Source organism: Astatotilapia calliptera, chromosome 18 (assembly GCF_900246225.1).
Source record: "Astatotilapia calliptera chromosome 18, fAstCal1.2, whole genome shotgun sequence".
Classification (NCBI taxonomy): domain Eukaryota; kingdom Metazoa; phylum Chordata; class Actinopteri; order Cichliformes; family Cichlidae; genus Astatotilapia; species Astatotilapia calliptera.
Window position 1 is genome coordinate 5,920,060 of NC_039319.1, and position 15,406 is coordinate 5,935,465.

The 15,406-nt window shown below is 38.1% G+C and overlaps 1 protein-coding gene across 2 annotated transcripts in view; it reads left to right on the plus strand.

Moving 5' to 3' along the window:
• The window catches only part of LOC113010403 (receptor-type tyrosine-protein phosphatase N2-like), a 233,130-nt gene extending 222,080 nt beyond the window's left edge, over window positions 1-11,050 (plus strand). For both annotated transcript variants that reach the window (XM_026149408.1, XM_026149409.1), the window contains 2 exons: window positions 6,073-6,146; window positions 8,204-11,050. In XM_026149408.1, coding sequence (XP_026005193.1) covers window positions 6,073-6,146; window positions 8,204-8,275 — 146 coding nt within the window. In that variant the 3' untranslated portion in view covers window positions 8,276-11,050. The remainder of the gene's footprint in view (window positions 1-6,072; window positions 6,147-8,203) is intronic.
• The last annotated feature ends 4,356 nt before the right edge of the window (window positions 11,051-15,406 follow it).

Sequence of the window (15,406 nt, forward strand, 5' to 3'; positions counted from 1 at the left end):
GTGTGCGTATCTTTCTTTGTAAGTGTGCGTTTGTCCTGTGGTGGTGCTGCTGTAGCAGAACGAGCTCCTGGGTCTTTAATTCCAGATCAAAGGGTCAGTTTGGGCTTCAGTGGCCATTTCCCAGGCTGTCACACTGTGATGGGGCCCCTCCCAAGCACCAAGGGGCCGGGAGGAATGGGCGGGAGTTGGTGGATGCGAGGGGGAAAGTCCTCCATGTCCTTTTATCTCCTTCCCAAATCCTTCCCATTCCAAACTTGTCTATAAAAACCTAATTGGCCATTGAAGCAACATGAAATTAATTCATCTCATAACAAGTAACTTTTGCCTTGGATATTTTTAAACAAAATATATTTTTTGACAGACAGCAGGGAGAGTACATAGATATCAGAAGAGGAAAACTAAGGAAAACTGTTTTCTTTTCTTTGCTAAGTAATGGAGGAGATTTCAAATGATGTGAAGTGTAGCCGAGGCTACTGTGGCAGCAAATTAGAGCAATGAGCATTTTCCTGCTTGACATCGAATTAACACATTAGCTGTGGGTCAAAAGTTTCCATTAACACTACACTGAAAATATATATGAGAATGTGAAACATGCAAAAAGTTGTCCTTTGCTGCCATTAGATTTTACAACTTAAATACAACTTAATTTCACTTTTATTCTATTATTATTAGTCTTTATATAATGGATTACCATAGCTATGTGGACTGATCTCAACTTTAGCTTTGTGACCTTTGACCTTTCCAAGCTAACTAGCTTGCATCCATGCGTTGTGTGAATGCATCACACAGATGCTGCTAAAAAAACATACTTAAAATGCAGCTGCACAAACACAGTCGACACTTGAACCAGGTCAGGTGAAGCCTAACAGACAGGTACAGTATTTAGGCGACGCCTACCTGTCACCGAAAGTGACTCAAAGCTTTTAATAATTTCTAGCCTTAACCCCTGATAAATTGTAAAAGCATGAGTCATTAAAAAAAACACACATTCTTCATGAATTTAAGATAAGATAAGATAAGATAACCTTTATTAGTCCCACACGTGGGAAATTTGTTTTGTCACAGCAGGAAGTGGACAGTGCAAAAGTTATGAGGCAAAAATTAGAATACAATAAGAATAAATACAGTACACAACTGTACAGAATAAAATAAAATAAAATACTATATACAGTAGAATAAAATAAAATAAATATACAATAAGATAAAAATAGAATACAAATACAAATACTATATACAACTGAGTAAAAATACAACGATGACAGAAAGGATTATTTGTTATAAAAAGCAAATTAGCAATTGAGATTGAAAATGTTTTTTGTTGCAGCACATCTTAAAAATAATTGAAAACCAAATTAAAAAATAAAAAATTAATGATGAGCACAAACAGGAGTAGAACCATAGTCTCCTACATGAAAGTATCATCACGTCTGTTCATCACCCAGCTGTTTCAAGCTGGTAAAGCTTCACGTTTATTAAGGCTCTTCATGTTTGTTTGCTCCACTTTGTGAATAAGCCAGATAAAGGCCCTAAAACGAGGCCTAACCCTCCCCGTCCTCACTGAGATATTAATAAACAAAATATTTTTTTTATCTTTTTGAAAAGAAAATCATCTTTTCTTTGAGTGATGTAATCGGACCGTGGTCAGGAAATGCTAGAGAGGTTTTATTGTGAGGATCAAAGTGGATTTCACCATTGATAAAACGGTGTGAAATCTGTGTTAGGTAGAGTGTTTATGTTAGCAGAAAAATAGGATTTTGACAGCACTTTATGTTTTTACTTTATTTTATTGCCTCTGAAGATGTTTCATAAACTGGGGGAGTTGTGAAATCTGCTGAACCCATACAGGAGCGTGTAATCCTTCGAGGTAAAACATGAAAATCAGCAGAAGCAAAGGTAGAAGACTCTCACTTGGTCTGAGCTGTGCCAACCGACCAGTCTGTCACTATTATCTTTAAATTTCTCATTTAAAAAGATAAATTTCTTTGCTCCGTACTTTATCTTTTTGGGACAAATTTGAGGTATGTTCACTTGAGTACTTATATACGTACTGTAGTACTGCATTACCATATCCTAGGTGTTTATATCCCATATACAAACCACGTGATAGTCTTCTAACATGTTAGATTTTTATAAACTACAGTGCATAAAATGAAGATTTTAATGTGCAGAGTAGTTAAAGTTATTCATCTGGAAAAGATTAACATGAAATGGGTGCCTAAAAAGGCCAAATAGAGTATTAACTCATGAGTTTAGTGCTTTGGTCTTCCAGCCAATCGTTGTAACCTCTTTGGTTTACTCTCTGTATTCATCACCCAGACAACTGCATAACAAAAAGGCAAAGTTTCAGTTGTAGCAAGCAGATATTTTCCTCCGAATTTGGTTGAGACCAAGACGGAGTTAATGCTCATACATTAGTTTTGCTATGAAGTTATAATTAAATCAGTTATTGCAGCTTTAATTAGGAGTTTTGCTTTGGCTTTTGCTTGTATGCTATTTCTTTATGATGTACTTATCCCCTACTTATCCTCATTTTACAGCTCAGCATTGTACGTGTGTCTACAATTAGTTAAACTGGAAACGTGCTCATTACCAAAATTAACTAACTAAATTATACAAAATCACAGGCAACAAATACTAATGTATAAAATTAAAGGTGCTGCCATTGCTTTGTAACAGTGAAAAGCAACAATCGTCTACAAAAACGTATCATCTCAAATAAAGTTTTAAACGATTTGACCTGGCTGATGTCTGTAGATTATAAGATTTGTCTTCCTCCGTGTAAGCCACTGTATGTTTGCAAGTGCTTAAGGATTAAATAGATGATTGTAAAGTCTAGGCTTAAAGTGCCCTGTTGAAAAGACGATAATATAGGTTTGTATTTAAAACGAAATACCTGAAAAATCTAGTTGCCCTCTCGTACATCACTTTCTCAGCTCTACTTTCCTCCTTTTTTGTCCTGAGAACCTTAAAGCCTTTGGGTTTGCAGGTTTTCTCCATCCTGATCAAAGAAATTTCTCACTGCCTCCTCCTCTTCTTCCATCCTCTCAGAGACAGAATAACCCCAGTTTCCTTCACACTCCCTCCTCCTCCTTCCCCTCTTTCCTAATAGATTCCAACAGTTTTTTCCCAAGGAATTGCAAATTTCCTCAAGAATTATAGCGATGTAGCAGGGTTGAGGTGGTTCTCACGTTTTTTTTCCCTTCAACTTTTCCAAAATGCGCCCTTACTTCTCTCCTGTTTCTAACCACCACCCATCACCTTTCTCTTCATCTTAAGAATCTATCAAAACACAGTGAATACCAGAGAGCTTTTCAGCACTGCACCATTTCTTTCTGCACTTTTTTTCTTCAGGTCCAGCTGGTCAACCCAGCCCTCGGCTTTGGGGTTTTCGTGGCCTCCTCAAGGGCTGCGTGTCTTTCTTTCTTTTTCTTTTTTTTCCAGGCTTTCTCTCCTCCTTCTCATCTATAGCACACCCCCCTCTACCCTCCTAAGTCCTACTCCTCGACCTCCACCCCAAAGCGGTCTTACAGAAGAGGGAATCTCAAAATGAGGCAGAGGTTTTTATACTAGTCCCGCTTTTTTCATGCTTCCACCATCTCCTTCAAGGGAAAGCCCGAATTAGGCATTTTTTCTTAATACCGTCCATTTTGAGTTTTATCAGAATCTTCACAATAGCCCTTGGTTTGTTAAGTCCTTCCTCTCAAAAAAGAAAAACTAAAGCAGTGAGTAGTCTGCTGCAGCTTTTCTGGCTAGAAGGGAGTCTATTGTGTTGTGAAAAGGGGGGAAAAAAGCTCACAAAACCTGTGAAACAGAAAGAGAAAATGGTGTGAATGAGCGGTTCTCCCACCATTCATTTTCCTCTTCATGCAGGCAAGAAAAAGGAGTGTTATTATGTGTCACAACAAGAAAAAGTAATTCTTGCGCTTTTTGTTTCCTCAGAATTTGGATAGAGGAGGAGAAGGTGGGGGAGAGAAACGGAAGGACAGAAAACAAATTAAATGTTTTTTCTGTCTTTTGTTCTTTCTGAATTTAATTGTTGCTCCCACCTCTCTCTCTCTTGTCCCTTTTCTCTCCCAGAACAATTTCTCTATTTCTGCGACATGTCTTCCTCCCCCCTTAACATCTATTTTTCCCTCTGACTTTATGAATCATCTCTTGTGTTTTATGTCTCTTTGATTCTTTTCTCAAATAATGCGTGGGTACCTGCAATTTTTGGTTATGCTCCATTGACATCACAGGGCGGCCGTAAGACCGTTATAAGTACAATGAGTCTTTTAAAAGTAGCTTACACTTCATTTGTTGCAGAAATGGTATTTAAAAAGCTACATTAACATATAATAGAGATTTTTCTGAGAAAAAAATGTTTTAATATCCTTTTGGGGTTTTTTTTTTATTTTTGATAAGTGCATTAAGAGCAATTCCATGAATGTCTTTTGTTATTTGTTAATTCATCAGCAAAAATAATTACAATGCTAGCGTTTTTACAAAGTATTATCTGGCCTTCTGAATGGATTCTTCTTACCTTTGTTTGTTTTCATCCCAAATTTTACACAATTTTCATGCCACACAGTCCAACAGCAATATTAAGTAAAACTGAGTAGCAGATGGGTCATACAAGCTGAAACTATTAGTAGTAGTACTCAAGTATTTGATATACTGAGGAAGATTATTGTATTTAAAGGTAAACGTAACCTTAGTGATGTATTTTGGAAAGACAGAAAAAATAAAAATCATAAATAACATCAAAAGATTTTCATAGTGGCGATAAAAAAGAAATTCTAGAAACTTGATATAATGCAGTTTGTGGACAATAAGCACGCCTGCGGCAGCTGCTCGGCCATGGAAACCCATCCCATTGAAGCTCTGGGCGCACAATCTTTGTGCTGTTGTTGATGTCAGAGAAGGTTTTCAAACTCTGCAAAGCACTGGCAACTTTTATGCATTAACTTGATGTTGTCTGTCACTTTAATAGTAGCAGTCACTGTAGTAAAACTTAGTTGTTTGTGCAATATCTAGGAGGGAGAAAGTGCACAAACTGACGTGTTGCACCGGTAGATTGCTGTTACCCTTGGATTGCTCTTTAAAACAACCAGTTTTTTTCACAAACATTTGTATAGCTTGATTGATTTTGTTCACCTGTGGCAGTGGGACTGAAAACACCTGAACTGAAGGAGTAAAAGTTGTGACCCCATAGTTTTGTCCATTTCCACACTGAGAAACAGAAGCAAACCATTTTTTAAATAAAGTCTTGTTAATTGTAATATTGTATTATGTATTGATCCAATCAATTCCAAGTAGCTCGTCTAAATAGTGCTTAACTAAAAACACTATTAAGACAAATTTAAAAAGAAAACATAAAGGCTAGAATTGGCTTATCAAGGCTTAAGTGCTGAAACTGGAGAAATCTAGTTTTTCAATTATGGTCACATAAGATTATACACGTCAGATACGTATATGCCTCCTTGTGTTTGACTCTAAAAGGATTATAATATGTTTGTAATGTATCACAGTCTCTGATAATCTGACCAGCATTTGGCCTGAGGTCATTGAGCTGACTGCAGCCAGCCACACTTTTGTCAGCTGTGGGACATTATCCCAGTCTGGCATACAGACAGACTGACGGGCAATACACACACAGACAAACACACGTCAGCTTTTGGCAGTGGCTGAGAGAGCTCTGGTGGGCAACCTTCATGAAAGGCTAAGAACAACCAAAGACTAACAAGGAGCTTTCAGATTGACTCAGGTTTCTTTAGAAAATGTAGCAAACATGTGTTCCTGTGATTTCCCTCACAAAGTCCTCTGCACCAGCTCCTTTGGCCTCTTCATCTTTTTTTCATTTCAACTAAAGACCATCACTGTTTTCTAGAGTCAGAGTGTGTGTGTTTGTGCTAAGAGGATGAATGTAATCGCCTTTGCTGTTCTAATGGGAGTTGGTTTAAAAGAGCAGATTGAGTGATGTTAGCTGGATTATCTTGGTGGTGCCTTGAACACAATCCAACATCATTTTTGTGTGTGTGTGTGTGTGTGTGTGTGTGTGTGTGTGTGTGTGTGTGTGTGTGTGTGTGGCAGGTGCCAAGGAGATTGATATTGCAGCGACTCTAGAGCACCTGCGGGACCAGAGGCCAGGAATGGTTCAGACTAAGGTAACACACACCTGAATCCTGTTTGTTTGTGCAGATTTTGTTTGATTTATGGAACAGTGTGAACAGATGACTTTTTTTGTTTTTACATTTAAAAATCCTGCTTAACGTAATTTCACAAACTTCAACAAATCCTCAAATATAAATAAAAGTGCAGGTCCTTGAAGGAGAAAGGACCTTCGCCAACATTTATCAAGGAACAAGATGTATATGAGCAGAAAAAATATATATATTTATTAGATTTAAAATGTATGGTAGTGACTGCACACTAGTGCATGAACAGCACTTCTCACACAGTGCATCATCAGGAACATTAAAGTATCAAAAAAATATTTAAAGCTTTTCTCAGATTTGTCTGTATTATTTTGCTTTTGTACCAGCAGTCAAATTACATGGGGGAATATAATAAGTTGTGATAGCTATGGATGGATCTCACTTCAGCTACATTGGAATGAGTCAGACACTATAATATTTCGCTGTTTCAAATCTTGGTTCATCAATGAAAGATGTTCACCATGAACCTATGCAACACACCCAGTGACTTAGATCTGCTCCACTGTGTGACCCATCAAGATGCTAATCTACAACATGAGCTCCGTTATGCTGCATGTTGGAAATCGAAACCATAGTAGGATTAAAATGTGACTCCAAGAAGTCCTAAGTATCCGAGAATGACAGTGAGAATGTTTTGCATATACAGGCTGATTTGCAGTAATTACATTTAAGGTTGCTACTGTGGAAGGCTACTTTTATTTCCATCAGCATATAATGTAAGTAAGGTCATTCTCAGCATCTCTATCAAAAAAACGAACAATCCATCTGTGCTGTCACATGAATTTGGGTAGAAAGGTTACACGAAGGATTGCCATGGTAAACTCAAAATGTCAACTTGACATTCTTAGATCGCCTTAATGCCCCAGAACTGTCTTTCTAACAATCGATCACACTCCCATCAAAACTTCACTTTGTCTAAAAGTCTTTGCTGAGATGATAATCTCTATGCCCTATTGTGAGAGAGACTAGATTTGAGAGTTTTGGGGACTGGCTCCACTGCTTCAGCTCAGATGAATCGATTTCTGAAAGGGATTATGGGAAAATCAGGTCAAATCACAGAGGAATATGTATAGAGTTCAAATAGGTGCTGATAACCTGTCCCAGGTTGTCCTAATCAGAACTTGTAGTGGAGGCTTTCTGGTTATATGAAGTGAATGATCGAGAATAAGAATTTGCAAAAAAGGTGGTTCTATTCCATTTTGGTTAAGTGTTTAGGGAATAAAGGGAATAAAGTTTTGTAAGTATTTTTTGGGGGAAAAAGTCCTCAAACAAATTATTAAAAAGACTCATATTCTAAAATACATTTGTTCACTGCCTCAGAGACCTACAACCAAGTATATCGTCATCACACTGTACACTGAATGACTCCGGCTGGTCTGGAAACAATTACCGGCTGATCTGTGAACTTAATTAGAAAGGAAACCCAGGATGTGTGTAAAACATCCATGGTATTGATCCAGGTTTTATTAAAGCATGTATCCTGACTGAACTGCTGTCACAGCACTCTCCCTGCACTCCTCACACATTGATTCCCTTTGTGGTCAGGAGACCCAGCCTCAGCACTCTGATTTCATTTCTGAATTTGATCTGCTGTTTGTGCCTTTAATCTACTTCTTACTGTGAGGATAAAGTACTCATAGGTCAACCATGTTTTGATCACGCACAAGTATAAATAAGTGTTTCAAAACAACATAACAGTTTTCTAACATAAGCATGGCCATCTAAACTTCACGGCCATGAAGCTAGAGTCTCCCTTTGCCACAAAGCCAGTGGGATTTTTTCACAGGCTTTTCTATGATCACAGACAAAAAGGTCTGTGGGAAATAAAAGTTGGGTACTTCCACATTTTGTTCAGCATCATAATCTCCACAAACTGATGCAATATTAAGGATTTTTGAAGGGTAAATGCAAAGTAGCATGTATCGCTGAAATCAAACACTTAGTAATCTTTTTGTTCTTGCATGTATAAACTTTTAACTTTCTTTCTCTTTTTTGTCTGTCTGCAGGATCAGTTTGAGTTCGCATTGACAGCCGTTGCTGAGGAGGTGAATGCCATCCTGAAAGCTCTTCCACAGTAGAAAACAACACCTTCTCTACTCCTCATCCCAAGGATCTTCTCCTATATTGTTTCCTATTTTGTCTTTCTCCCGTCTCCTAAATTTTTTACCCTGTTATTTATGTTCTTTCCCCTCTCGTGCTTCTCATCTGTCATTTCCGTCTCTTGTTTCTCCTCCTTCTGACACTTCACTTAATCTGTGTTTTCCTGTCTGCCTTTCTTCTTTTTCTCCACTCCTTCTTCATTTTCCTCCTCTCTCCACTGTATTCTACTTTCATTTTGTTTTCACACTCCTTGCTACTCCCATGCCCTTTTCATGTCTAATATTTACCCATGTTTTTACCATTTATCGCTTCTATTATTTCCTGCAGTCAAATTTCCTATTTCTCACCCTATCTTGTCATCAGTTGTTTTTTCTCATCTTTTATCCCATTTTCTCATTTCCGCATGTCTTGTCTTTCCTCCTTGTGACCCCTCTCCCTTCCATGTGCAGCCGTTCCTTGCAATTCTTAACATCTCCCATTCGATCTCAGTCAACGTTGTGCCAGGAAACCATTGAAACTATCCTGTACATAGACAGACCTTCCTTCTGTTGTGATGATCCAAGCAGCCTGTTTTCCAAAGTAACATTTTGCCGCATTTAAACGCCTTTTAAGCGATTTTTCAAATTCATCTGTATTCTGTTAAGTGTCTAATTATCATAATTTTTGTTTATAGATGAACATTGATCTCATTGGCATCAGCTGGCAATGATCAAAATAAGATGGCTCAAAATGTAATCGTATATCTGATTCTGATTTTCTGGGCAATGTTCAACTTGGCCAGTTGCCAAACCTGAGAGTTTTACTGAATTGATGCCACTGATTGGTCTCTGAGTGGGTGCATTTGTGACGCAGATCATCACATATTGTGTCTGATATTTAATGCCATGCTTTTTGATATGTTTTGATGCAGTATGCTAGTGTGTCACAGTATGCTGTAACTCATCAGCACGTAGCGTTGGTCAGTACGGTAGATATTAGGCAAAACACGAGTGATTCCATCTCCCACGAAGTCTTGCTTTTGTAAAAGTAAGCGGGGAAACCCAAAAATTAACACATTATCGGTAACTGTCTTAGTTGAACAAAAAAACGTGCTAATACTGGAAATACGGTCAAATGATTTTGCTTCATCTTTGTTGAAGCAATTTTGTGTTTCTTCTACCTGAATTGTTCTTTCTTGTGGAAAAACAATGTTGTGGCTTGTCAGTGAAGTTACACTCATGTCTGCCTTAACAAAAAAAAATAAACATTCAGTAGATGGACTGGTAAAAGCCACGAGGATAAGGAGTAATGCTTCATTTTAAAATGGCCTCATTCTAGTGGATTAACCTGCGGATTAAAGATTAGCTGTGCCTGTGCTAAATGAAAACCGCTGCGATAAACATTGAAGAACATTCTGCCGGAGCAGAAGTTTCTGTTCGGCCAAAAGTTTGTGAGAGTCTTCTCACAAGTACCTACTTCAAATAACTATAAGTTCAAAATGCTGGAGTGGAGTCATTTTAAATGGTAATGTTTCTGACAAGTATTGTCATGCCAAAAGGAATAGCTCTGCTTCTGAATAGTAGGTTCTTAATGTAGCATTAATGGATGATTTGTCCATGTACAGTAGTGAAATCTGTATTGCAATGGAAATTAGTTTGCAGTGACACGCCTCAGCTGGTTTTCCCAACACCATTCTAAAATTAACATGTTTTATGTACTGCTGTAAATAAAAAGAGCACAGTCAGCATTAACTCTTGTTTTTTATGTTTTAGCCCATGTATGTAGGTTTATTTCAGTATCACGCCTCTCAAGAAAAGGCCCCACCACCAGTTACAGACAACTTCAGAGATCATTATTTTTGCTGGCTTCTAAACAGAATGTCCTGGGATTGTCGGCTCATTTTCGGTTTTAGCTAGACAAAAGCCACTACTAAATAGCCTGAAGTTAAGACACTGATTATTAAAGATGGCTTTGGGAAACCAGCTCGTGCAAAATCAATTGGTTGACAGTTTGAAATGTTTCATTCAGTTAATTCTACTAATTCTGTTTGTAAATCACCGATGACATGAATTGCATACACTATGCTGCTAATGCATGACTATTCAACAAATGTGTGCTGTAATGTTCTCCTTGCCTCAAAATGACCTTTACAAACCTCTGCAAGCAACCAGCCAACTGCTGATGTATCTATTAACTTTGTGTTAGACTCTTTATTAAACAAGATGCTCCAAGGACCTTAAAGTACAAAAGCCAAGGATTATCTTCTCTAAACTGTGCAGATCATAGTTAAAGCGGGCTGAAACGGGTGCAGTAACAATATGATGTAACACTGCAGCAAGCTGGTCTACATTTTTCCATCACAAAATTGAAACGTGCTACGAGAAATGCTGCTTTTAATAATGTGTTCAATGTGAAATGAGATTCTGTTTCTCCCCCTTTTTTAGGATACTGTCAGGTATATTATAAAAATGTGGAATTAAGTGAACTGGCATTCACTTTAAATGATCTTATTCTACTATATTTGAATCAAGCTTATTATAATGGGCTTTTATTTTTATTTGTTTATTTTGCAATGTTGATACTCAATCAGTTTCCCTGCTGCTGTTCTTTCTTTCTCACTCACCATCAAGTATGAATAGATAGCTGGTCTGTTGCATTAAAACTGTACATAAACCCCAAAACACAACAGAAGATATTTTGTTCTATTGGTGTAAACAACTTGTGAATAAAGTCTAGTTGTCGATGCAGTATTGTAATGCAATCCCGACTTGTGACTGTGGTCTCTTTTTATCCTTTTGTGACATAATTATACACAATAACTTTTACCATCGGGGTGAGCAGTAAAACGTGTTTTATAGAGCTGCTAACACCAGCTGCATTTTAAATCAGGTACCTTAGGTGTGTGCACACAAAGTGATGTCCTGCAGTGGATGGCGTTCAAGGTTGACATTCAGCATTTACATTTTTTTCTCCTCAGGTGAGATATTTGAGCAACACTAACACCTAATATACGAGAAGGTGCAACTTTTTTGCAGTGGGTTTATATTGCTTGACACTGCACAAAAAGAAAAACATATATTTCGGCAAAAAGTTCATGTGAAGTGTGGTATTTTGTCCATCACTCGATTATTATTATCGGTAAAAGTAGTTGTTGTAGTAGCAGCAGCATTATAGTGACCACAGAGTAAAGGAGTTAGCTTGGACGTTAGGTAGCCAAACTAGCTAACATTCAGCTAGTTTGGCTAGCAAATTAAAGTTGTAATTAGCCATATTATTAAAAAGCTGCTAACTTTGGTTTGAATGAAAAAGGGAAATTAAAGGCAAAACTGACCTGTCATTCAAAGTTCACAAATGGTTTAACTTTTAAAACTATTGTGCTCAGCTACACATTTCTCGCTAAACTTGACAGAGCGTTTCTGGCACAGTTAGCCAACGAGTGAAAATGAATGAAATATATGCATTTGAGACCTGATCTCCAGTTTTCTGGTTAAAAGGGAGGATTTTCTTTAGAACCCAGTAACACCAAGTGTATCTTTTTTAACCCCAACTCCCATTTGTTTATTTAAGGTAAACTGTGAGCAATAAACTGCCAAAAAAAAAAATGCCAGATATAACAAAGATTATACAAAATTACATTCACATATGCAAAATTATATCTAAATTTAAAATCTATATGTTCTGGACATTATTTCAGGGTTCAGGGTTTATAGGGTTAACATAGATTTTTGTCACACTCTTAAATAAATATAATATAATGACATTTTGTGGGAGACGTGTGTATGCAAACTGTGCACTCTTTAATCAAAAGTTAAGCTACAAAAGCAAATATTTGATCTGTCATGACCTTTAAAAAATCCCAGTGTAAGCACCTGTTTTTTCCACTTGATCAAGAGAGCGATTTAAAATCGCCCTTTATCATCTGATTCATCGCATGCCTGCAGTTAACTGTTTCTTTCTTAGCACTGTGGAAGAACTGCTGTCACTCCTTCAAACATAAGTTTTTTGTGCAGCTGTTTTTAAGCCTAATACCTGTCCAGCTGTTTTTAACCTCATCTCCTTCATGTTGACAATCTCTCATTACAAAGACATTTTGACGCCAAAATGAATCGCATTTTTCATTCAGAGTCATCATCACTTGGCATTATTATTCATCCAGCATCTCCTGATAAGAAGCTGGGTGGATGATCAGCTTTTTGAGTGCTTATTCAGGTGAAACAGCAGCTTGCTATTGATTGTGGGGGGGGGAAACGTTCTCAGTACATAAGCTTGTGTTGCTTTCTTGCAGTGTTGACTTAGAGAGTAGGAAGTAGGGAAATCGATTTAGCAAGATGCTGCTTTTCTCTCAATAGTGAGTCATATGAGTAGATTTAGACCGTCTAAGTTTTTCTTTTCATAGATGGCAACTTCTACTGTAGACACCTTGCAGTTTGAATACATGTGCACACATTTTAGTCCCTGAGATTTGGTTTGCCTGATAGTAGCTACAAAGGGCCTGTTCACACATAGTATTATCATGTATTTGGAATCAACATTAACACGAGAACAGCTCTAAGTATATTTGTTCACACAGGGAATTAGAAATGTTTCTCTGCACGTGTCCTGGGTGACCACCAATGTTCCCTCTAATTTTTCATGTGTCTGAGCGAACACACAAACTCACTGAGCGGTCCCTTGGACCACTGTGAGCAACAGCAGACATGTGCACTGTGGTCACGCCAGCATCGAATCGATCCAAGTTACATGGTTTTATTAAAATAATCAAATTACAGCATTTATGTTAGACTACTTTTAATTAACTGCTTTAGCCCACTTACAATGAAAATGTAAAGAAATCTAGTCATTGACCTGTGTAGTATGTTAACACTATTGGAAGTAAAAATAACCTGAACTCCAATTTTGAAAACACAGCTTTCTTTCTTTCTTCTTTTTTTTTTTTTTTTATAAAGCTCTGACTTGTATTATGAATATGAGTCTGTGGTCTGGGAGAGAGTCCTGTAACTCTCTGTCTGCAAAGTACAGTAAATAATGACCAATGTTGGGCAATTAATTATATAGTTACTTCTTCAAAAAGTAACTGAGTTATGCAAACAACAAAGTTTTTTGCAGCAACTATTTATAGACAAATTATTTGTGCCACTCCAAAAAATAGTTTATGTCTACTATGAGATAAAGGAGAACCACAGCCTGATACCTGCAGGCCTGACAACAGGAGATGTATCACTCCCGTAACACCTGTAACATTCAGTAGTCGCCTCATTGTTCTGACACAGTGTGTAGTGTAGTCAAAACTATTGACTACACTACACACTAACATCACAAGATTTGCGCTAAACGTCGCAAATCTCTCACATCTCAAAACACCGCTGTCACTCCTAAAACTTCCCCCTTCCTAAACAACTAAATGCCATGTTGCCATATAATTTTTTGATTGGTCAACATGGTACATTTTTCCACCAATAGGAAAGAGTGGGGTTTTTTTGGCGTTGTTTTCGCTCACAGGTGGAGAGTGCTTTCGAGCGTTTTCCTTATAAAACACAGTTTTTACCGTTTCTTCCCGCAGTAAATATAAACAACGATAATATTCAGGAAGAAAACCAAACATTGCGTATATTTTTATCATAACTCTGGTTTTACGTGGCCTATCAACACAATTTAAAAACTGGTATAAAGTCCACACTTTTTCTGTCAATTGTTCCGTCTGTCCTGCTCACATCTCCAATGGTTGTAAACGTTGTCATTAACGTGACTTCACTCCACATCAGCCACGCCGCTTTGCTAGCTAAAACACCGGTGTCGGCACATAAGGACGCTGTCATAGCCTGTCAACGGTGTTGATTAGCTGCGTATATACGAATGCGAATCGCATTATTGGCTGGACTATGGGAGAAGGTGACATCGTTCTAATCCCAGCCAGTCACTTACTGACTAACACTGCAAAACACAATTGTTAAAGTTTTAATTTTAAAAAAATTTGTGCACAACGCAGATTTTCTGTGCTCAGAGACCGTGCCAGCAGTGCGCAATTGCGCACGCGCGCAGCTTAGAGGGAACATTGGTGACCACAATAGATGAGTGCCAGGTGTATTCAAGCTAGAGATGGGAGTAGATCAGGAATCAGCTCTGAGCCCCTTCCTGTTTGCACTGGTGACAGAGTGGAGTGGGTGGAGACATAAAGGCATATGAGGAAAGGCTGAGATGATCTGGACAAACACAGAGGATGCTGGTGGAAGATCAGAGAGAAGATTTGTAGATATAATGGAGGAATTGTCACGTCCGGTGTGGCAGACGTGTGGAGTTGTAGAAAGGACCCAAAAGGTGGCAGCTCTGGTGCAGGTGAGTATTTATTTACAGGAGTGGGTACAAACAGCAATGGTGGGTGAACATGAAACCGGAAACCTAAACTGGGTAAAACTAACAAAACAAACCAGAAACGAAGATGCAGGGAGGTCCGGGGAAATGCATACGGAGAGACGCAGGGAGACCGAGGGGAAACAACACAGACGAACAAGCAACGACTAAGACAGAAGACAAGACATAAAAACACTCAGAGAACACAGGGAGATCACACACAGGTGGGGGACACAGCTGGGAGTGATTAACGTGACGAGACTAGGGAGGCAAACTGAAAACACTCACATAAGACGCAGACCTTCAAAATAAAACAGGAAACACATACACCCAATGACACAACGCAAAAACTTCACACAGACTGGGGAACACATAGGAACATGAAAACAAAACCCAGAATAATAATAACTACTAAAACATAAACATGGAGTCACAAACTCCAGATCATGACAGGAGGACGTAAGAATGATGGCGTGGATGCCAGGGATATTGTGAGATGATATGGTGACCCCTAAAGGGAGCAACTGAATGGAGAAGATCATCTCCGTTGTCCAAAAGTAATAAAAAGTGTTGTTGGTGTTAAATAAAAGGTTAGGAAAGAACGTCCCTCACTTGTTTGCCTGAAGCCCAAGATCTTTGACTCACTCATAATGTTCAAGTTCAAGTTCAAGTTCAACTTTATTGTCACTTCAACCATATACAGTTTAAAAATACACAGTGAGGCGAAACAACGTTCCTCCAGGAACCAAGGTGCTACAAGACAAGTTAGTGCAAAAAATAAC